General features: G+C 44.7%; 2 protein-coding genes across 8 annotated transcripts in view; one reads left to right on the forward strand and one right to left on the reverse strand.

Annotated features, from left to right (window-relative positions):
* CDCA2 (cell division cycle associated 2) overlaps positions 1 to 9,107 on the reverse strand; it is a 39,534-nt gene extending 30,427 nt beyond the window's left edge. For 3 of the 7 annotated variants that reach the window (XM_075601575.1, XM_075601580.1, XM_075601574.1), the window contains exons 1-7: positions 6,197 to 6,274; positions 5,213 to 5,765; positions 3,537 to 3,670; positions 2,688 to 2,832; positions 1,745 to 1,881; positions 910 to 1,000; positions 267 to 502 (exon numbers count right to left, since the gene is read on the reverse strand). In XM_075601575.1, the coding sequence (XP_075457690.1) occupies positions 267 to 502; positions 910 to 1,000; positions 1,745 to 1,881; positions 2,688 to 2,832; positions 3,537 to 3,670; positions 5,213 to 5,765; positions 6,197 to 6,259 (1,359 nt within the window). In that variant the 5' untranslated portion in view covers positions 6,260 to 6,274. Of the gene's footprint in view, positions 1 to 266; positions 503 to 909; positions 1,001 to 1,744; positions 1,882 to 2,687; positions 2,833 to 3,536; positions 3,671 to 5,212; positions 5,766 to 6,196; positions 6,275 to 7,391; positions 7,442 to 8,322; positions 8,386 to 8,789 lie in introns of those variants that run through there. The other 4 variants (XM_075601578.1, XM_075601577.1, XM_075601579.1 and 1 more) reach the window with 4 other exon arrangements.
* Positions 9,108 to 10,300: 1,193 nt separating this feature from the next.
* KCTD9 (potassium channel tetramerization domain containing 9) lies at positions 10,301 to 22,669 on the forward strand. Its single transcript, XM_075601581.1, has 12 exons — positions 10,301 to 10,463; positions 11,472 to 11,593; positions 13,240 to 13,283; positions 13,413 to 13,509; positions 13,766 to 13,824; positions 16,715 to 16,843; positions 16,935 to 17,002; positions 17,564 to 17,659; positions 18,306 to 18,455; positions 20,706 to 20,811; positions 21,019 to 21,152; positions 21,233 to 22,669. Exons 1-12 carry the CDS (start codon positions 10,386 to 10,388, stop codon positions 21,347 to 21,349), a joined length of 1,200 nt encoding a protein of 399 aa, XP_075457696.1. The 5' UTR covers positions 10,301 to 10,385; the 3' UTR covers positions 21,350 to 22,669.
* The last annotated feature ends 505 nt before the right edge of the window (positions 22,670 to 23,174 follow it).

Raw genomic sequence — 23,174 nt, forward strand, 5'->3', positions numbered from 1 at the left:
TTTAACATAGGTTGAAGTCGATGGACATGTCTTTTTTTCAACCTCATCTACTATGTTGTAGACCCCTTTTGGCAATTAAATTCTGCTAAAAGCATCACAAGTTAGCTCCTCTGTGGCAAATTAGGTCTGTGCTTTGCAGCACCAGCACCCTGCTTTACAGCCCTGAGGTGTTATGTGAATCAGTGTCAAGATGACGACCGGGGAAGACAGTCTGCGCTAGTAATGGGAGGAAGACAGTACAACACTGAGGGGAAAACGTTCACCACCTTGTGGATGATTTCTCTCCTCTGGGTTTTCTTCAATGCAGGCCGGAGGAACGGGCTGAAACAGGGGATGCTCAGAGGAGGGTTTCGTTTCTGCAGGACCTCGCATGGGGGCAGGGATCGGTCAAACAACTCTGGCCTCTGCGGCTCTGCAAACATCACCTTCCTCCCGGAGCAATTTGGGGGCGGCAGTCTGAAAAGGGCCTCATCTCTGCAGGAGGGACTGCTCTGCCCCTCTGCTGAAAGATACATGGTTCCAACATGTCTAATTAGAAGATACTATTGAGACAAAAAATATATTTATGGAAAACCATTAACTTGCCTCAAACATGCAGCAATGGATTTAAAGTCTGTTAGAACCTAACTGCCATAGAAGAGCGGTGATGTCGATCCCACCAACCCTGTAACTCTGCAAGGGGTCAGTGTCCAGATGGTGAAAAATAGAAGCGCCATAAAGCTGTAAAAACCAGGATCAGAGCAAGGTAACTCCATGGAACAAAATTCATATGATCAGGAGCAATGCAAACTGATTCCATGGAGCAAATGTAATCTCTCCGGGCAGAGCAAGATGACCTCATAAACAGATATAATCCGTATCAGGAGCAGAGCAAAGAAGCTCCATCAAAATTAGATATTTTCCGCTCACCTGTGATAATGGAAAGATGAGGCAGTATTCCTGAAGTTACTGAACATTCAGACTCAGGGATGTTCATAGACAGAGAGGTGCGGGCGACTTCCTAAAAGGAGGCATAACAGAAAACGTGTCACCATACTGACTTCTCAGAGATTAAAAGTGCAAACTCTCTCTCTCAAAAAAAAAAGACAGAAATCAAACCCACCCCCACGAAAAAATAAAATTATGTAGCATCCTGCGCCTTAAAACTTATAATATATACAGTAAAATGCCATTATTTCCTGGTTGAGAAAATAGCTACTGTTTTGTTTTATCCCCAAAAGTCTATAAGCTGCAAGTTGATAGCTCGTTATCTCATAGATAAATAATAGATTAGTCACAATGCAGAACTTTAAAAAAGTTTATTGAACTGTGACACTGACATACATTGCCCTTGAAAAATAATAATAATTGTATCACAGACTGCACCTGACATGATATCTGTACATACTTTTAAACCTGCAAAATGTCTATGCTACAAAACATACACTGGCAGCCTCCTGTCTAGAGAGAAAATAGAACATGAAGACGATCATATAGACCACTGATAACCAAAAGGAAAGAGGTCACACAGTGGGTGTTTCTGTATTGCTGTTTGGAAGGGCAATAGTAGGCAGTGTGGTCAGTGGGTGACTAGCAGATGTAACTAATGCTGATTTTGTAAATAAAAGCACATGTAGACACAATTGGAAATATGTAGTGCTATTCTGTACTGCAGCATGTTCCTCTTCCATAATTAGTAGTTCTATTTCCAAACCTGACTATGTTTTCAGGCACTTAGCAGTTGCATTGTTTACACAGTACATACCTTAGCAGTCTCCTCAGCAGGGGGCGGAAGTAATGGACAATACCGAGAGTCAGGCGCACTCGCATTCAAAGGAACAAGAACACTACATACTTTCTTTCTTTTTCCTGCTGGTTCGCATCTCTCCTCTCCCACATTAGCTGCAATAAATATAAAATACATATTTATTTTTACAGCAATAGATTGAAAGAAACCACCCTGCCTCATCTTGGCTCCTGCATTACATATATTCAGTATGTATCAGACATGCACACTGATTACAAGAGGGGCAGCAACATGTACAGATGGATTTATAGTCCGTTAGTGCCTGCTTGGCATATAAGAGCTGATATCTATACTAAAGCACAGCAACATGACAGAACCCCTAGTTCACCATGAGATCTTTCGTGCAGTAGTTCTAGTAGCCATGTTGCTAATGGAAAAGTACAATAAGACTTTACTAAAAAAATGTAATACTATAAACGAAATATGCGTAGCGGTCCGCAGAGCTTGCAAACCTCTGTACACACTATAACATCCACGAAGAACTCTCTTGATGACCATAAGGCCTGGGACATGGTACAGCAGGCCGTGCTGAGCTGCGCACTTCCCCCCTGCATCTGTGATCAGCGCGGCTTTAGCAGCCGCTTCCGCATGCGTGCGGAGGCTCAGGAATTTTCAGGAGACAGGCAGGTTTGAATTTCGGCGCTGAGGGAGCGGTCATGTGACGGCAACCCTCCAATGGGAACGAGGGACTAGCCCTGCCTCCCGCCACGCCTCCAAAGCGCTCTCACTGCCTCACCTGCCAGGACGCAAAAAAGCCCCAGCTTGAGCAGGCGAGGCAGAGCAGGAGCGCGGCCCGAGGCACCATGCCCAAGGCCTTAGTAACGGTGTATCGCACTGCATTCTTCACCGGCATTATTTTCATAAATAAGATTTCCAGGCGTTATATTTTTCTCTCCCTCACCACTTCTAGCCTGGGACGACGACTCCTCTGAGAATTCTGAAAACCGAACCTTCCCTTCGGTTTCCTCTACCGTCTGGAAAGCGTCTCGGAAGGCACAGATTTTGTCTTTCAATAAGAAATTCCGAGGAGAGGTGAAAGGATTAGCCTGTGAAAACAATCAGGTTTTTTTTTTACCAGGGCTGAGCTGACACATAGAAAAAAAAAATGGAAAAAAACTCGAGATGAATTACTTTAATAACTTAAAACATTACAGCCCCATTGGCATGGAGTAAGGGGTACTTGTAACAATCAGATTACACTGACATGCCCCAACGGTGCACAGAACTACATTACAACTAAAGTACATCTAACATTTCACAGATGTAATTTACACTTGGTGATCATTTTAAATAGATTCATATTCCCTATATCTAATAACTCCTACGTCTCCCACATCTGAAAGCTGAGAATGTTTCCCTGTTTACTTTTTTTTTTTACCCACGCGCCAGAATAACAGTTGATTATCACTGCACAAGCAGCCCTTGTCTATAAGAATCCCTCCAATACATTCTATTAATGATGCACTGCCTTCTGCTCTCAGGATGAGGCCTAAGCTGTCAAGAGTTTTTTACATTGAGACCCAGTATTTGTAATAAGGGAAAATAAATTACTTTGTACTGTATGTGTAACCCGTGCATACCTCTATTGCATCACAAGATGAAACTGAAACACAATTATATTTATAGGTATGCATCAAACTATTTTATTTGTTCTACAAAATCCTGACACTTCAGATTGTTGTGCAACTAGGATGTCTGGAGTTCCTGTTTGAAAATAGCTCATGTTAATTTTAACAAGAACTATCTTTACCAGGGAATCAGGCTCTCTCTTTGTCTTGCTCCTCTGCTGAGCAATATAGCGGATCAGGAAGTTTGTTTCTGGGGAGCCTCGGACGCCGACGGAAGATCTGCGCCTATGCTTCAGCAGTGATTTCGGGGATTTCCCTGAGTGGTAATAAACGGAACGTAAAAAGCAGTGTTTACTCAATTTCACAATATTAAAAATAAACTGCAGGCTCCCAAAAGAATAGTATCATTCAATAAATGCTCCCTCTGGATTCTGTTCAAGTCAATATTAAATAAAGAAACCACAACATCAATGTTTCCAGTCCCTTGTCCCTTCGCAATGTCCCATGTAGCAGAAATACAACTTAGAAGTATAATTTGCTTCCACTGAAAGGATCAATCGAAAGTTTAAATATTTGTGTTCTGTGAAAAATTAGGCTTTTATTTTCAGCTAATTTTGTGAAAATGTGTTCTTATCAAATACTGTAGTAATTTATTTCCACTTCAAAGCATTTGCTTACTTTGGAAAAAAAGTATACATTTTTACTACAGTAACTTTTTTTTTTTATCTAGGTATGTATTAAACATGGGGTCCCCAACCTTTGGTACCCAAGGGCACACTAGAGCGTTCAGGAGAGTGGCAGGCACCAACCAATTAACACACACGCTCCTTGGGGGGATGCCTACAGTGTTCGATGCTCGCAGATGCAGAAGTTGGGCCCGAATGGCACGAGAGAGGCACACAGCTGTCGGCGGAACCGTGGTGAGCTACACACTGGCAGGCGGTGAGCTACCAGTAGCTCACGATCGATGTGTTGAATGGAGACCCCTGCTCTACGCTGTATTATCAACTGGTTGGCCAGTCTGTCGCGGGCACCCACAAAAGGCTTGGAGGATGCCATGGTGCCCGTGGGGCATGAGTTGGGGACCCCTGCATTAGACTGTGGATCTACATTATACTGTCCTTTAAATGACCTATTAGCACTATTCTTTTGGAGATGTCTGTAAGTGTTAGATTTTGGTCCCTGGGATATTTAAGATTTCTAATCCTATTTGATGGTCAAGTAACTACATAGGCCCAGGGGGAGGAAAAAAGTTGATTGTGATACCTTTAAAGGGATTAGCAGAGCTCATATAGAAGAAATTAGTGTACAGAGCTTTCAAAACCATATAAGGTCTCTTCAATTGTACTGCACACTTAGGCCGCGCTTATAGTGCCGGCGACGCGACATCGCCCGAAAACAAATGCATTGCCGCCGCCGAGTGCACTTATGGTAAGCGCGACGGCGACAATGCGACGTCGCAAAAACTGGTAGCCGGCAAAATTTTATTTTTCAAGGGCTGTCGCCTCGTGTCGGCCCTTGAACCAATCAAATGCCCGGAAAACCGCACCGCCGTCGCCCAGCGAAATAGAACTTCTGTCTGTGGCGACGGTGAAGTTACCCGTCGACGGCACTATAAGCGCGGCCTTAAACAAGTCCAAAAGTTCTGTATACTATAATTACGAAGAACTCTAATGTTGATGTCCTAAAAGAGATCAATAACAACCTGCATTTAATCTGGTCTGTTAATAAAAGTATGACAGCGTATAACCTGAATAAAGCCTGGCCTTGATCAGCATCATACTGTGTGTGACCTGGTGTTTGTTGGTCAGTATAAAGTTGATGCTTCTCCTGTAATTGGGAAGATCTTGCTGTTTACCTGCATATTTGGGAGTAAAGCTGTCAGTGGAGATGCCCAGATCAGTAATGGTCACTGTGGGGAAGTCCATTGGGGTGTTACACGTTTCCCCCAGCAGCTCATCCTTATTGGTTGTTGAATAATTTCCATCTGCTGGAGAGGTTTCGCTTTGTAGGATCTTGTCACTTGCTGTTTGGGATGAATCAGTGTCAGTGTGAGATCTTGCTGTGCTCCTTGAAGGGTCTGTCTGAGAGAGGTCACATTGACCAGCCACTGGATAACAGAAGTTACTTCTGGCACTTCTCTCTGCTTCTGCAATTTCTTTTCCATTCTTCTTGTGGCCACACTTTTCCTTGGTAATATTCCCACTGTCAGGACAGTCAGCAGGCTCCAGGTTTTCCTTGTACTTATCACAGCCCACTCCTTCATAACGTCGGCTGCTGTGTAACGTTGGCTGCTCGCTGAGAGGAGGGAATATGTTTACTTCCTGTTCCATCAGTTTGTCAGAAGAATCATGACCAGGCTGTGAAGGGGAGATGGAAATCTCCTGCAAAACTCTCCCGGAGGCCATCACCTGTAGCAAAATATATTAAACTCAACCAAGCAAAATGTGATAACACACAAAGCAAAAGCAAGACGACAGCATATGGGATAGCAGCTTTCATTCATAATTAAATGTCCATGTTTATTTGACAAATTGTGCTCTGCAGGTAACAGTGTATGATACTTTGACATTATTGATTGTACTGTTAGTAATAGATTGTATTATGCCCAAATACACTCTAATAGACAAGTGTATGAAATTGTTGGTAATTTACAGTGTATTATACTCTAATAGACAGTGTAATACACTTTAATAGATCATTCTATTGTTGGTATTAAATTATGTATTATACTCTGACAATGTATTCTAGCCTACTGTTGATAAAAGGCAGCGTATATAGTAGACAATGTATCATACTATAATAGGACTATTATACTGTTGCCGAAGATATGAACGTTTACCCCTCGGGCGTGTGTCAGGTGATTACTGGGAAAGAAGTGCACAACTTGAGAAGCTTCGTCCATCTACAAAACATTGTATATGAGGTGGGGAAACATTAATATTTTTCTCTGTTTGTATGTGGATGTGTGATATAACTTGTCATGTAATGCGCAATGGTAACGCAATTGATTTGTCCGTATAACTAGTCAGTGATTGTCTGGCATCCTAGTCACATAACATGTGGTACAGCATTACCTCAAATACATGTGGTGTTATCTTTTGCTTTCCCCCCCCATAATGATGCAACATATTGATGTTTATTAGATGCTCTGGGTGCTCTTGTGATCCCAACACAGGCTCATAAGTCATTAAGGTCACACCATATTTGTTCCAAGAATTAACCCTTAGATCAGGGGGACGCAAACTTTTGCCCCTATGCCGGCGGTTCCCCTCTCCACGCCCCCCCACCCCCGCTTACCTCGGCTCCAGCGGCATGACGTCACCATTTGCCGCTGCGTTGCCATGGCGACAGGTCTAAGAAGCCGCCGGAGCCAAGGTAAGTCAGGTTTACAGAGGCCCTGCAGCTCCCTCGGCACTTAATTTAAGTGCCTTCGGGAAGCGCGCTGGGCCTCTGTAAGCCCTGCGCCCCCCCCGCAGCCAGTCTCGCGCCCCCCAGTTTGCGCACCGCTGTCTTAGAGAATCATTTTCAATATAAAGCTCAGTGCTGATGTCGTCTTTTACCCTGCAGGACCATGTATGTATATTTGTATAGCAAAAAAGGGAATGCAGGGGGTTTACAATAAAGGAGATATCATAATACAGTGCATCAAGACAAATGTAACAGCAGATGTCTCTGCCCCAAAGAGCTTACAGTCTAACCGGCATGTCTAGTAGATGAGTGCATGGTTCGAGTGTGTAGAAGAGCATGCTGTAGTTTACTGAGTTATGGTCAGCAGGGACTATTTAAAAAGTAAATTTTCAGGTGGGCTTTGAGGTCTGAGGTGATTGGCAGACATTGAGAGGGAGAGAGTACGAGTTAGTAAGGCATGTGAGAAAGGATTTAAGCATGAGAGCTGTAGGGCAGCGGTGTGCAAACTGTGGGGCCCTAGATTTTCTGGGTGGGGCCCGGCAGTTATAGAGGTCCAAAGCTCTCCCCCCAGGCATTTAAATTAAATGCCGGGGGGGGACTGAACGAGGCCTCTACAATACACTTACCTTACCATCCAGCGTCACTTTATGCCATTTGACGTCGGGGGCGAGCGGGGGGGGGGGGGGGGGGGGCAACAGCAGGCAGGGGGAAAAATTGCGCACCCCTGCTGTAGGGGGTAGAGAGAACACAGGCCTGATAAGAGCATATAGAGCGAGTGGGGGTTCTCCATACTTTTTTTAAATCACAGGTTTCATAGAAACATCTGATTTCTGCGATGCATACTTGTAAACATGGCAGCATTACAATTTTCTCCAGTAAACAAAATGGCAGTTTCAAACTCCTGCATTAGGCTGCGGCCCCGCTAGCGCTGAGCGCTCAAAGCATGCGTGGCGGGTGTCCTGTGTCTGCTCGCATGCGGGGGGAGGGGCGGCATTGCCGAATATTGAGCGAGCGGGAAAGTATAAAAATGTTATTTACCTAAGCGCATCGCATGTGTGCACGCGCATACCCACGTGAGCGGGGACTTGAATATGCATATATATATATATATATATATATATATATACACACACACACGTCACCTCGCCAAGCACCGCCAGATCAGTGCAAGAGGGGCCGCAGCCTTAGGCTGCGTTTATAGTAGGTACGCGACGGAGCGCGCCTGTCGCTCAAGTGATCCCTGCACTGTGGTGGTAGGCGTGGCGGATGCGTCACCAGGCTGGTTCCCGTCATTGGCTGTACCGCTCATGTGACAGCCGCGCAAAAGGTCAAAATAATTTGTCTTTTCAAAAATCTGCCACACGGTCGCTCTGCATCGCTTGCGCGCACTATGAGCAGCCTCATAGCGGTTTTGCATTTTGTTTACGACACACACGCCATCGACCTACTATAAACGCAGCCGTGGGACAATAGAAAGCCAGCGACATCGTCCGTTTCAGCTTACTATTGGCCAGCGTAATGCTGTTTATTTAAACAACCAGAAACTACTGGTGCTACCTTTCCCGGTATGTATCTCGGTGCCAGGCGGTCCACGGAGCGGAAATAATGCGCTGGTGACACCTTCTCCATGTAAAAAAAAATGGGTGGATATGAAGGGTGGAAACTGCTCAATTTAAAGCCAAGGTATAAGGAGGGGAGAGCCTTAAAGGAGATATTTTCAGTGACTACACTGGGAGCCAACATAGCGTTTTTAGACGAGAAGTAGAGACTGATCGAATGGGACACAATACCAAGCACACACTGTCACACGGTGCCCCGTCGCGTTCACACGGTGCCCGGGACTCCGTCGCGTTCACACGGTGCCCGGGACTCCGTCGCGTTCACACGGTGCCACTTCTCAGGGCTCTGCACATTATAGGGATATGTTTAAGAGGCCTCTGCGGTAGGGAAGGGGGTGGGTCAGTATTAGTGTGGATCGGAGTGTCGCTGTACAGGAGTTATATGCTGTATATCGCAATCTGTACCCGTTACACCGCCGATCACGAGCCGTGCGCAGCTTCTCCCACTCCCACCGTCTCCCGATTCAAATTCAAAACCACGCGGGACGCGAGCTCCCAGTATCCCTCCGCCGAAATGAAATAGTCCGTGCGGGCCCACCGGGCTAAAACACAGGCGGGGATCCCCTCCCAGGCAGAGGGAGTCACGGGATGATTAATAATCAAAGCTACAATCTACATCGCAGGCAAATTTGTACTGCAGACTTCGCGGAAGAATACAATACAAAATGAACGGTTACTGCGAAACCACGTCTCAAGTTACTGGGTGGCGATATGATGCGCATGGGCAGAAATCATTGCCGCCCCCAATCCATTACAACACCATGGAATATCGCCATCTTTGATTGGGGCAAAATCAACGCAATAGTATACATCTTCCATGAGTATTAAGTGACAAACTTGAAGAAGATGATCCTTACTTATTATAATCCGAATGTTTTTATTTTTAAGTTCCATTAAACGTGTGAAAACTATTCTCGTGGAGTTTGGCTAGCTCTTTATTTTAAAGACAAATACAAAAGAATATTCCTGCTCAAACCCCTGCAAAATATTACAAGACTTGTACCTCCACTCTCCCTATGGTAAACACCCTTAACATCACATCATAACCCTCATTCTCAGAGTTCTAACAATCTGATAGAAATAAGGGAGATGAAGGCAGTTATAAAGTCGGCTGCAGGTTAAATAGACACTTCCTTAATGCAAACCACATGAACATGTGACTGATGAGAAGTCCCTAATAGTAATAACTTTTCGCTAGGAAGTTGGAAAGTGCGCCCTGTCCTGCAGTGAGGACACATCCACAAGAGATAACAACATTGTATCGTATTGTATGTCTTTAACAACATTACATCGATCAGTGAGTACAGACCAGTGTAATAACTATGTTCAACCAAATCTTTTAACATTTCATATTTTTAAACCACCTGAATAAATATGACAAACATAAATCGTAAGCTCATCTGGGCAGGGACTGTGTCTGTAATATTCCAATGTGCTTCATACCGCACTATAGTGTAATTGTGAAGCGCTTTGAGTTCCATTGTGAGAAAAGCACTATAGGAAATAAAGTTATTATTATCAATATGAGGCTGATTTGAGTTCTTGTTCTTGTGCATTATAAGTGAAAATCAAGCGTAACACTTAATCGTTGTCTGCTTTCTTCACTTTATATTACAAGGTATTTCAATTTGAATGTTTTCCCTATCATATGCCCTTTGTTTATTTTTCGGGTAATTATTAGGGACTTTCCCATAATTAAAACAAAATAAAGTTCAACAGGAAAACAATTGAAAAGAGCAATATGCGCCAGTAGTGGCCATATCCAAAATGGCTGCCGGCAGCTTCACCTCCTAGCCCATCACGTGTTCTCTGCCTTATTGAAGCTGTGGGTCTCTCAGACCACGCCTTCTCACCTCCTCCCACTCGGATTGGTTCGTAGTCCTTCCCATTCGTTCTGTGGTTGGTCGGTGACTCCAGCTGTCTCAGTGCTCCGCCTCTCTTTTCCGGGTGTGTTGTCGTGGCTGTCCAGAGCTGGAACGGCAAGTGAAATTCGGGGGAGCCATGAGTGGCCTCTCGGTGGCGGAACCCAGCATGAGGAGGGTCACCCTGTTTGTCAACGGCAGCGCCCGACATGGGAAGGTGAGAGGAGGGGGTATCGTTTAACGTTGGGTGAGACGCGGTGTTAGGAGCAGGGATTGGGGGTGGGGGGTACACGGGGGTGAGGATATGATGGGACAGGGAGGGTATGGGGCGTACATAGGGTGAGGGTAGCATGTGGTGGTGAGGGTAGCATGTGGTTGGGAGGGGCATACATGGGGTTAGGGTATGATACGACAAGGTGTGTGTTATGTATACGGTTAGGGTATGATGGGGAAGAGTATGGAGATTCATGGGGTGAAGGTATCCATAGGTATGGGGCATACTCAGGGTCAGGGAGGGTATGGTAGTGCAGGAAGTAGAGATGTGCAAACTTTGCACTTCTAAACAACCTTTGCGAATTTGAATTTTTATCAAACTTAAAAAATTAGGTTAACTTTTCAGGGCTGTTTTTTTGCCACATTAAACAATCAAAATGGTGACATTTTAAAAACTCCAGTCTATTTTGGTCAAAGTTTTGGCAGCAAAAGTTGTAGCCACGTTTTTGCTGGTTTAGCTAACTTTTTTAATGTTTACTCGGCAGATTTGCACATCTCTAGCACAGAGGATATGGGGCATATTTTAGGTGTGGGTATAATGGGAAAGTGTACAAGGGGTGAGTGTATGATGGAAGAGAGGGTATTGGAGGTGCACGGTTTGGAGGATGATGGGGAACGGAAGGTTTGAGGTGTACAAGGGTGAGGGCATGATTGGGATGGGCAGGAGAGTATGGGGTAAACGGGTGAGGGTATTATGAGGCAGGGATGGAGGTACCCTGGATGAGGGTATGATGGGCCAGGGTATAGTTTGCTGTCTTCTGTGATATAAACCTCCTCGACTATAAAGTATACATGGTTCACTTCTCATGGTTACTACATCTGCAGTATCTGAAAAACACAACGCGTTCAAATGCTCAACCAGTGAAATGATCTAAATGCAGTGTGTGAGCTCCGAGACGTGCTGAGCCTCTCATCGCGCAAGCTGTCTCTCACCTCTGCTTCTCTCTCTCAGGTGGTCGCAGTGTACGGGTCACTCTCTGACCTCCTGGCTCTGGCCAGCACTAAATTGGGCATAAGAGCGATGAGTGTGTATAACGAGAAGGGCGGACTGATAGATGATCTCGCTCTCATCAGGTACTACATGTGACACATGCTTTACACTCAAACAAGGTACTATATGTGACATACTCAAAGCACAAGCCAAACAAGCACACATCACTATATGTTCCCCACACAGCACATGCAATACTACATGTTACACACAGTACACTCCAGTTTCTGGCACACAAACCACACGCGCCAACTTCACACACTATAATACATGTAAACACACAGCACATGCCACACAATACTGCATGTGAAACACAACACACACCAGCCACTCACACACAACTCTACATATAACGTACACAATACACACCAACTTCTCTTGCAGAGTACTACATGTTAATTATGTTTTTTTTTTATTACCTACCAGGGTGCAAACAGTAGTATACAAAGGTGAAAAGAGGCACACCAGGACTTCAAAAGAATATGCGATATTTAATGGGAAAAAATTGATCAATGGATCCTTTTTCAAACAGTCTTTGAATAGGCTCTGTCAGAGCTGAAACGTTGATCAGTTTTTAGTGCGTGCGTGCGTGCATACGTACATGTGTACGCATGCACACACGGGTTGGACAATATCAAAATTCTCACCACGATACTATTAAGACATTGATCAAGATAACGATATATATCGCAATACATTTGTTAAAAGAAGTCTGATAATGTTCCAGTAAATCTAAATAAAATGCGTTCTCAAAAGATACATTTTCTTTAGATCTACTAGAATAAAGAGATCTTCTTTCCCACATCTTTTCCATGTCTGCACTTTACCTTTTCACACCATAGAATTCCCCTCATCCCATCACTCTCACCCTAGTAAAACTTTTCACTTCTAAAATGTAAAAAATAGATTAAACAGGTTTTTTGATGTTCAAGAATTGTCGTAAAATCTATTTTTAATCCGCTTTTAAAATTTTCATAAATGGTGACAGTGATGGGGTGAAATCCAGGCGTGGGGAAGGGGTGTGTGTGCCAAGGGGGAGAAAGGAAGGGATTTAAGTGAGCCATGGGGGAAGAAGGGGTTATGGGTACCAAGGGGGGTGGAGGGTTTAACAAAAATAAATTGTGGAGTTCCTACATTTCATTGCTGCCTCAGCTTTCACCCCATTCTGCCAGAAGCTCCTCCCCCTTCCTCTGAGCATTCAGAAGCAGGAAGCGAGGGGAACTCGGGAGAGAGACAGCACAGTGGCAAGCTTCAAAGCTGGGCACACCGACAAACTCACTCTCGCACTCTCTAGTGATGAAAATGTGTTTATTCAGACCTCTTTTGGTGTGCGTCAATGGTTGTTACCGATTTGTGACTTGATGAATCTTGGATATAACAGGACACTCTGAGTACCTTGTTATATCCTGCTGTTTCTGAACTGTATATTGTTTATATGATTGGGTGCTTATTGCTGTGTCTCAACTATGTGGCTGTCAGGTGGATACTACTAAATAGACACACATCCCTTTCAAGTGACACTAGTTCTTCCTTATTGGACAGTTCATTAGCATCTGGACATTTATCAATAGAAATCAACAAGTTGTTTTATAACCACGTGATTATGTGAGCACCACTCCCCACACTACATAATCGGTATTACCAATTGATGAATCCTGGGCCTGTGTGTGTATTTTGACGATAAGATGTATCTCTCTCTTTCCCTTGTGACCCGGTTTCTGACTCTCAGAGATGATGACATCCTGTACGTGTGTGAGGGGGAACCTTTCATAGGTGAGCTATAATTCCCAGCCCCACACTGTAACTCGTTCCAGATTTGTTCTACATTAATATTGTGTGACTGTCGTCCCACCCCTGTTTTCCCCCTCTTACACTGTCACTGTGTCCCTCTCTCCCTCTCAGACCCACAGACTGATTTCAGGACCCCCGAGGAGGTTACAGCAGGTCACACAGACTGGCTGACGCTGAACGTTGGGGGCAGATACTTCACCACCACACGGTAGGCGTGCCCTCTTCCGATCCTATGCGCCTCAGACACAAGGGGGACTGGGAGGGGCATATAAGGGATACTGAGGGACAGGAGGGGTAAACAAAGTGGATATACAGAGTCAAATAAATGGGAGGTCAGAGAGTGATAAAAATAGTGAGGAGGAGGTCAGAGAATAAAAAAAGAAGTGAATACAGGGACCTTGCATCAATATTCATATAATTTATACACTGCCGACCTTTCTCCTATCTCTCCCTCCCTCCTGCAGGAGTACACTTGTCAGCAAGGAGCCAGACAGCATGCTGTCTCACATGTTCAGTGACAGAGGTTGGTGCTTCTTGGATGTTAAAATCCCTGCTGGCTTTTAGGAGAGGTCTGTCCCCCTCTCTCGGGCTGCAGCCACGCTGCTGCTGAGCTCACTCATGCTTGAGAGTGGTGACATCTCCAAGCATGAGTGATCGGCTGTCCTGCAATAATTTTAGAGCACTAGTGGGGGGTGTGGCTATTATTGGAGGGGGTGTGTCCTTTGCTGGAACTGGTCTGTCTCTGTCCCTCCATTCTCTTCCTCCCCCCCCATTCTTTCCTCCTTCCCTCCATTTTCTCTCTCTCTCTCTCTCTCTCTCTCTCTCTCTCTCTCTCTCTCTCTCTCTCTCTCTCTCCTTGCCTCCTCGCCTCCTCTCCTCCTCTTCTCTCTTTCTCTCTCTCTCTCCTTGCCTCCTCTTCTCTCTTTCTCTCTCTCTCTCCTTGCCTCCTCTTCTCTCTTTCTCTCTCTCTCTCCTTGCCTCCTCTTCTCTCTTTCTCTCTCTCCCCATCCAAAAACTCCACAGAGGATTTACTCCAATGAAAATTAAGCCTAATATTGTGTTTGTTGTGGTTGAGGACATCGACAAATCTCCCTAGATCCTCAGCAGATCCCTGCCAGAGAATGAGAACATCATCGATGTACCTCAACAACACATGTACAGTAAGCTCCTAGTTCCTCTAAGTAAAAACCACTTCTACCACCATCCCAGGAAGATATTTGCATAGGAGGGTGCACAAGTAGCGTGCATTGCCGTTACTCTGACCTGTAAAAAAAATAAATGAATTTTTGGAAACAAAATAATTGTGTAAGAATGAATAACAAAAATTGCATTAATGTTTTAATAAGACTATCACTGAGATTTTGCATGGACAAGAAGTATTTGGCCACGTGTATGCCGTCTTGATGTTTTATACAAGTATATAAACTTTCTACACCACACATTGCCAAAATAGTCTCCTTGTCCATAGTGATTTGATCAAGTCGAAGTAAAACATCGATTGTGTCCCTAATGTATGAAGGGAGTGTTTCGACAGAAGAACACAAAAAACAGTCTAGGAAACGGCAAATGGGCTCAGAAAACACCCCCTATGCCAGATACAATCGGTCTTCTTGGGGGGGGTGGGAGAGGCTCTTATGTATTTGTAACACATATTCTCCCCCCCCCCCCCCCCCAATCGCAGATAGGGACCATGTGGGGAAATCTATATGTATTACCAGGTGTGTGGTGCTTTTACCTGTCAGGTTCACAGGAGGCCTGAATCTCTGCCAGTAAGAGCCTGGGGTGTGTCCTCTAGAACAATACTCATATACATAGCGCCTCCACCTGTGTACGATTCTAAGGGTAGAATGACTCTGACACAGACACACGTACAGTAACCAATACACCAGAGTATATATATAACAGTTTACTGAATATGCATAACAATATAACCATCACATCGGCAAGGTGTCACTTTATAACACTAATAGGCACAACTACCCGGTCACCTCGCAGGGCTTTGTACCCCACACCTTATTTCCCAAAAGTCACCAATAGTCCAGTAACCCAGCCCAAGTGTGGAACAGCGCTGCCCACTAAGATGAAGTGTATAGGTGGTGCACTTGGTGATTTGGATAGTACCTGCCCGGTGCTCCTGCACCTGTGTCCAGAAAAACAACAGCCAGGAGATTGGTCTGTGTCCAACGCCGAAGCCTTCAGCGGTGGCGTCCTCCTCCTGGTGGATGGTGTCCTTCTGAGCGATATCACTGCACAGATAGTTTCTGTCTCTGCTACTGCAGAGACTGATTCCCTTCTTGCCAGAGCACGCAGCACTGCAGCTGTGTCCCTGACTAAACTGACTGCTTACAGGGCAAAGTCCCTATCTGCAGGGGCCTTCCCTAGAGCAGCCACAAACTGAAAGGTGAGTTGGGCCTAGGTGGTAACCTGGCCTAGTGTAGGAGACACTGGCTCCCTACACAACTACCTCCCCCTACCTTATCCCAGCACCAACTGATTTTCTCACTCAGTGCAACAATGTATCCATTCCCTGCTGCAGGGAATCTGTAAGCCCTATTGGCTGTAATGCAGCAGGTGATTGGAGTGAAAGGGAAGTCTCCAGAGGCTTCTGGGTATTGTAGTCCCTTAGTGACCTCTCTTACATTGGGGCCGCGTGCGCGAGTTGCACTGAGCATGCGCGAGTTGCACTGAGCATGCGCGAGCTTGTAATGGCCGCTGCTAACAGCGCATGTGCAAACTGGTGATGTCCCTGCGCTACGGAGCGGCACTTCTCCAACCCAATAATGGCCGCTGTAACTCTGCTGCGCATGCGCAAGCCTCCGGCATGCGCGAACGTAAAGATGGCGGCGCCCTGCCTCCGACGTCGCCAAGAGGCCCCGGCGACGCGCTCGCCCCCTCAGCTGTCTGACATACCGCGGGTCCCCGCCACAGAGCGGAGGTAAGGAGGCACCAGGGGAACCCTGCAACATATTTTTGGAAGCAGATATAGTGTAAGAACAACAGGATATCTTGATGTCAAACACTCAAAATTACGCTTAGTAATTGTACTCATAGAGTAGGCCTCAGACAGAATTTTGTCCAACTCTGTCTTAAATTTAATCGTTGGGTGCCTGCTAAGTTCTTTATAGCAGAGTGGGTCCCGTAGTTGTTTGTAGGCTTCTTTTTCATAAAGAGATTTAGGCCATAGTACAACATTGCCCCCCTTATTGGAGGACTTGATCTTAACAGTTGTAAGTTTTTTTTGTTTTTTTTAACTTTCTATGGCCATCCATATGGATTTTGTGAGGTTAGTATCACTGATTTCATCAGGTAGTTGACAAATAGCCTGCGCAACTAAGCCTGAAAATACCTCTATTTGTGATTATACATAAAAGCGTGCACACCATGTATGGATCATCTCATGCCCATCTTCTCAGATGCCTGGGGTAATAGGAGGGATCACAGAGGCGCTTTCCTGATTGACCGCAGCCCGGAGTACTTTGAGCCAATATTAAACTACCTGCGTCATGGGCAGCTGATCGTGAATGATGGAGTGAACCTGCTGGGTGAGTAGTGGGAGCAGCAATGGTTCCATGTAGGGTGGTTCAGTCTGTGAATGTTACAAGGGGGGCAGTCTCACAGGGATTTATTTTACAGGGGTTCTGGAGGAAGCCAAATTCTTCGGCATCGACTCCTTAATTGAACACCTGGAGCTGGCGATAAAGGTTGAAACTATGATGGAATAATTCACTGCGCACTATGAGGGACTGAGTTTATCCAGCTGGACTGTATGAGTTTATGCAGCATGGGAGGAGATGCTCTGCACATTCTTATACACAGACATAACAATCAGAGCTTCCAATGTCTACAGATATTTTATTAGCACCTTGTAACATTGTTCTACTCTGTGCTTGAGAAGCTCACACATTTCCAACACTGGTCTGAAGTGTTTGGTATTGCATGAGAAGTGAAGTTGAATAGACCTTTTAGCTATGTCTGCACAGCTTTCTTTTAACCCATTCTCTGCCATAGGGGCCAGCATCACATTGCATAGCAATATAATAACATGCAAATCATATAGTAACATGGGCACACTATACAGGTCAGTGGTGAAAGGATTAATGGGTCGATGGAAAACCCTTCATAAACAACTGTACATGATATTTCCTCTCCATCTGGTGTGATTAGAGAAGGGGGGTGTATGTGTGTGGGAGGGAGGGGGGTTCCCCGCAGGGGTTGTGCGGGTCAGCACTCTACTGTGCTTTTTTTTCCTCTGTCCCCTCTAGAACTCGCAGCCTGCGGAAGATCACTCCCCAATCTCTCGGAAGGAGTTTGTACGGTTCCTCCTTGCCACTCCGACCAAGTCTGAACTGCGCTGCCAAGTGAGTGAGAAGGATGGAATTAGAACGGTGTCCTATTTAATTTACTTGGGGAAAGGGGGGTGGACCCCTTCTCCTTGCAGGGTAAAGCAGTGACAGAGATAGGAGGAACTTATGGCCCCTTTAGTCCGCCTCTCTCGGAGTGACCGACAGAAGGGGTCGGTGTCCCATGGAGTCTGTCCATCTCCCCACAGGATGACACTGTGACGGGCATAAATACCCTCTTAGTGTGACTGATTTTTTTTAAAGTAGAAACCGGGACACATTAAAAAAAGCAATATTTATAAAACAAATGACATCACTTCAAAATAATTTTTTGAATGGTATTTGTTTAATAGTGTCCACATTTATGCTGGATTATTGATTGTACTCGCAGTACAGCACTGCGAGTATATTGGAGTTTACCAATATATTTAAAATGTTTACTCTTTAATATGATTGATTACATAAAAACACGTTGTGTCTATTTTTATGACTTTGAGTGAGTCCAAACAGGGAAAAGCTAAAAACCAGCACATTTTGGTCGATTTTTCAGAAAATTGTCAGGAGATGGGGGTGTTTAATGAAAATCTGGGGCTGCCCAGGCTAAACCGGGACCTATATCCACCCTATCTCTTAGTAGTTATGAATCCTTTCTCTTCCTGTGCAGGGCTTAAATTTCAGCGGTGCTGATCTCTCCCGCCTGGACTTGCGATATATAAACTTCAAGATGGCAAATCTGAGCCGCTGTAATCTGACGCACGCTAACCTGTGCGGTGCCAACCTGGAGCGAGCAGACCTATCGGGATCTGTGCTGGACGTAAGGATATCCACCGTATATTATAATATATCATTACTAACTGTACCTTGCATAACATACGCCGATCTAGCAGATGTTAAAGGTTATTAAACATTCACATTTATTTTAACTTATTTTTTTAATCAAAGATTTCTCTAAAGACACAATTGTCAATTTCTGGGTTCTTTTCTGACACTACGAGTGAATCAAACGGTCTGGCTCTTGATAGAGCAAGATATAATTGTCCATGACTAAAAACAGGCTTAGGTAGGTAAAGGCATATTTTACCTTGTGATTTATTGATTGTCATTGAAAAAGCCAATCGTATGGGAAATGGTTTTAGTTTGAAACTGAATGGTAAATGTGTGTGTGCTGCAATGAGGTGGGTTTCTTGGAATAAGTACCATGTCTGAGTTTTCTGCACCGATCACTTTTGCTTCGATTTAATGTTTGTTTGTATTCGAGTAACAGTAATTCTTGTACCATTACGTAATCCACTCAATGGCATAAGGTTTCTAAGGAGCATAATAATCTCCTACTGTACATTTCAGTTCATGAGGATGTATTCCGGTGGGAGTAACACTGGTATGGAATTATTTTGGGAATGCAAGTTGATCAACGGTATCATCACCCACAATAGTATCCACGCTTTGCTGTTGCGATCAGTATTCTGATAATATAAGTATTATAAGTACCCAATCTTTCAGTTTCTTTTATAACCGTATCGCAATCTTATCATTACTTAACACTTTGCTTTATATCACAAAATATTAATACTTTTGTTGCCAATGACCAGTGGTCGACAAATCACCAAAAAATCTACTCGCCGAACAAAAAATCTATGCGCCACCTAGTACCACATGTGTGCTGCTTGGGCCAATAGGAGCTCGCCACAATGTTAAATTCACTCGCCCGGGGCGTGCAAATGTATAGGTTTGTCGAACACTGCCAATGACCATACCATTTTGAACACACATTTCTCATTTGATCACCGACGTTGAGCAACATCAGGCGCAGTTACTACTTGGATGGGTGACCGCTTGGGAAAAGTATATATTTTTTTTATTTATAGATATAAACACAGTGCCCACTTGTTGTAGCTCCTGTGTAGTGTCACTCGCCGTCCGTGAAGCTGAACTCAGGCCGTATTAGTAACACTTTGCTGGCAGGGATGTTCAGGGATTGGTTAGTGAAGTGCATACAGCAGACCAAGTGATCCGTGGGGGTCAGCACAGCGCTAATGACATACACCTGGTTTGGAATGCAGGGTCTTGATGAGTCAGGGAGAAGAGTTTAAGCTGAAGCTGAGAAAGATCTGTTCTGGAGATGGGACAAATCGCGTTCATGAAAATGTCAACGTTCAGTGAGTCTTGTTTCAGAGAATGGATCTTTCCTTGCGTTACCGTAAACTCTTCTGCCTGTCTCATCAGGACCCTGCAGTCCCGCCCAGGTGGATGTCATTAGCGCTGTGCTGACCCCTGCGGATCACTTAATCTGCTGTGAGCGCTTCCGTAACCAATCCCTTAACATCACTGCCAGCAAGGTATTCCTAACCTGGAGTTCATCTTGGAGGCAGGTAAGTGACACTACACAGGAGCTACCACCAGAGGAGGCTGTGTTCATTGCAGACATCCATGGCCTTTTACATATGTAGTAGCTGTACCAGGCGTAACGTGCCGATCTAGCAAATCTTAAAGGCTATTAATAAAACAAAACATCACTCTTTGTTTTCACCCCTTCCTGTCTCTTGTCCCCTCTTCTCCCACCTTATTGTCTCAGCCATCATGCCCTGCACCTCTTGGCACTCCCTGCCTTACTGTCTGCTCCTCTGTGCACACTACTCTCTCCTCTCCTACTAGTCCGTCTCCTCCTCTCCTTGCTTTCTCTGTTGCCTCCTTCTCACCTTGCTGTCTCTCCTCCTCTTTGCACTCCACCTGCCCCATGTAAACACTGCTCTCCATTCCTTCCTTCTCGTCATCTTCCTTCTCCTGTCCTTGCTGTCTCTCCTCGTGTGTGTGTGTGTATATAATATATATAATCATCCCTATTTGTCCATGGCTCCTTCACCCCCACATTACTGGAGTACTGCTATGCGTTGCAAAAGCAATATCGCCATGCAAAGCAGTGTGCACCAGCATACGTGTGTGTGGCGCACCCTGGTGCTGTAAATTAAAAAGTAGTGATTCTCCATACTCCATAGTACCACCACACGTCATTCCCTAAGTTGGACACAGTATCATTTGTCTCAGATCGTCTGTTTCTGGTCTGCAGGGAGCAAATCTGGAGGGTGTGAAGATGCTTTGCTCTAATGCAGAGGGGGCATCCCTGAAAGGCTGCAACTTTGAGGACCCATCTGGCCTGAAAGCAAATTTAGAAGGTAAGAGGAGGACAGAAACAAACTTTAACAGGGGCCATGTTTAAAGAGACAGTGGATATTCCTTTAATATCACATATATATTATCTGCCTTGTGACTTATAGTGTAATTTGTGCGTTATGTTAATAAAGTTTTTTTTTTTTTTTTTTTTAAATCCGCCCTCTTCTCTCACTCCCCCCTTTTCTGTCCTTGTTCCCCTACCTCCTCAGGTGCAAATTTGAAGGGTGTGGATATGGAGGGCAGTCAGATGACCGGCATAAACCTGCGAGTAGCTACCCTAAAAAACGCCAAGCTGAAAAACTGCAACCTGCGCGGAGCTACACTGGCAGGAACTGACCTTGAGGTTAGTGGCAAAGCTCATGTGGTGGGGGGTGGTTGTCTGATCAACACCAACTGATTTTTACTCTCTCACTCTCGTTTCAGAACTGTGACCTCTCAGGGTGTGACCTACAGGAAGCAAATCTCCGCGGCTCCAATGTGAAAGGCGCCATATTTGAGGAAATGCTCACTCCGTTACACATGTCCCAGAGCGTTAGATAAACATGGCCGCAGCTCTGTACATAGTCGTGCAGTGTATGTGTTGAGTTGGGGTTATTCACCCCAACTACTGCAGGGGCAATAGAGAGGCCTGTGCCAATTGGTAATCTGACTAGAGTGGGGCATATTTCTATATATTACACGGAAACAAACCTTTATAATTACCCTTTGCTTAGACTGATTTGCTGCAGAACTCCCACATTACATCATTGTGCACATAACACGTGTTACACGATGCATGCTTAGGCCTTCGTGTTTGATACACGCACACAGATCTGTAACTACCTGGGTGTCTGGCATGCATGTGTAATGTGTCTGCGGTAACTGACCTGTATGTATAACCAACTCATGACTTTGCACTGTCTGTGCGCTTGGTTAAGAAGCACATTTGCATCTTCTCGTTAAGATGTTTGTTCTAATAATTAAAACATGCACTTTTGAAGTGAAGAGGTTACACCTCCACTGTGCTTCCTTTAGTTTAATACATGAAGGGGAGTTATGTATGCAAACCTGTTGGTGCAGTCCTGTGTGCTGCAGGCGTATTTAACTGTTTGGCTGTCAGAGGGAGTTCCTGTGCATTTCACAGCTAGTCGTTCTCAAGCAGAACAATAGCTACAGGTCCCTCTGACATGGAAGGGTTAAATCTGCATTCCTGATGCCCTGCTCCTTCTGGCCAGCAGCAAGTGGAAGTGTCTAAAAGCTTCAATTTGTTGTGGGGCGGGGATTAGTTCTAACTATGTTACTTCTGTGTGTTAGTGGGTTCTGCAGTTTTGTGTGTGTCGCACATATAAAATATATATATATATATATATATACACTCATAATAGATTTATACATATATTGTCACACGTATTATGCACATATATATTTATATAAACACCCCTATAGACATATGTACTATGAATAGGCATATCAATAAATGCTATATTCTGCTATATTTGCTCAGTAACTTGTCTGCTATAATGGGAGTTCTGGCTCCAAATCCTCTGTACAGGATCAACCAGTCCTGGTTTTTAAACCCGAAAGGATAAAAACATGAGCTGGCTCATGGTTTTTAAACCTTCCATGCTTATTTCAACGTGCTTCGGATCTGTACGTTTGAGGATGTGCGGCACTGTATTGAAGTGTGAATGACTTCATATTTGGAATTAGAATGAACCCCTCTACTACCAGTAGGAGTCTGCATCGCTCTGTGTATCTCACACATGGCACCCCAGCAGCAGCTCAGATGTTATGAGTGCCTTAATGTGTTAAATGTAGCCGAGCAAATGCTGCGTCTTATCTTCTGGAGGAGGATTTTAAATAAATATTATTTTGGGTGAATGTTTGGGTAATTTTTTTTATCACATATCCCAGTCGGTGTTTTGATGTATTTATCACACAGGTCATATTCTGTTCTCAGTCAGGAAACGGTGCTGATGAGGTAGTGAAGTGGGACAAATTTCCACAGTTGGGGTATCCGTATGGTGTTGGGCACTAACAGGTTAAATCACAGCGCTCCTACTAATTAAAGATTTTAGCTTCTTTTTTATTTAGTAATTGGTGGATTTCAGTGCTGAGTGGAGTGTCCTAAAGTAGCATGTCATCAGGGGAGCTGTGATTAAGTGACAGTTTGTCTCCTCTCCCCCCCCCCCCCCCCGTCCATTACACTTGGTGTTCTGCAGGGTACCTGCTAAGCCGTCCCCTGATGATTTTACACTAGGTGATCAGTGAGTTATAGCTAAACAGGCCTGATTCTATATCTATATCAATGGTTTTGAAGCAAAAGGTGGCACTGTGTGCTCATTTGCATGTCATTTCCCAGATCACTTGCTGCAGTGGAAGTGCT

Source organism: Ascaphus truei, chromosome 5 (genome assembly GCF_040206685.1).
Source record: "Ascaphus truei isolate aAscTru1 chromosome 5, aAscTru1.hap1, whole genome shotgun sequence".
Lineage (NCBI taxonomy): Eukaryota > Metazoa > Chordata > Amphibia > Anura > Ascaphidae > Ascaphus > Ascaphus truei.

Bases quoted from the DNA above. Each gene is read 5' to 3' on its own strand.
- KCTD9 (XM_075601581.1), top strand. From the start codon at position 10,386: ATGAGTGGCCTCTCGGTGGCGGAACCCAGCATGAGGAGGGTCACCCTG. The intron at 10,464-11,471 runs GTGAGAGGAGGG...TCTCTCTCTCAG, and splicing joins GCAGCGCCCGACATGGGAAG to GTGGTCGCAGTGTACGGGTC. The intron at 16,844-16,934 runs GTGAGTAGTGGG...TTTATTTTACAG, and splicing joins TGATGGAGTGAACCTGCTGG to GGGTTCTGGAGGAAGCCAAA.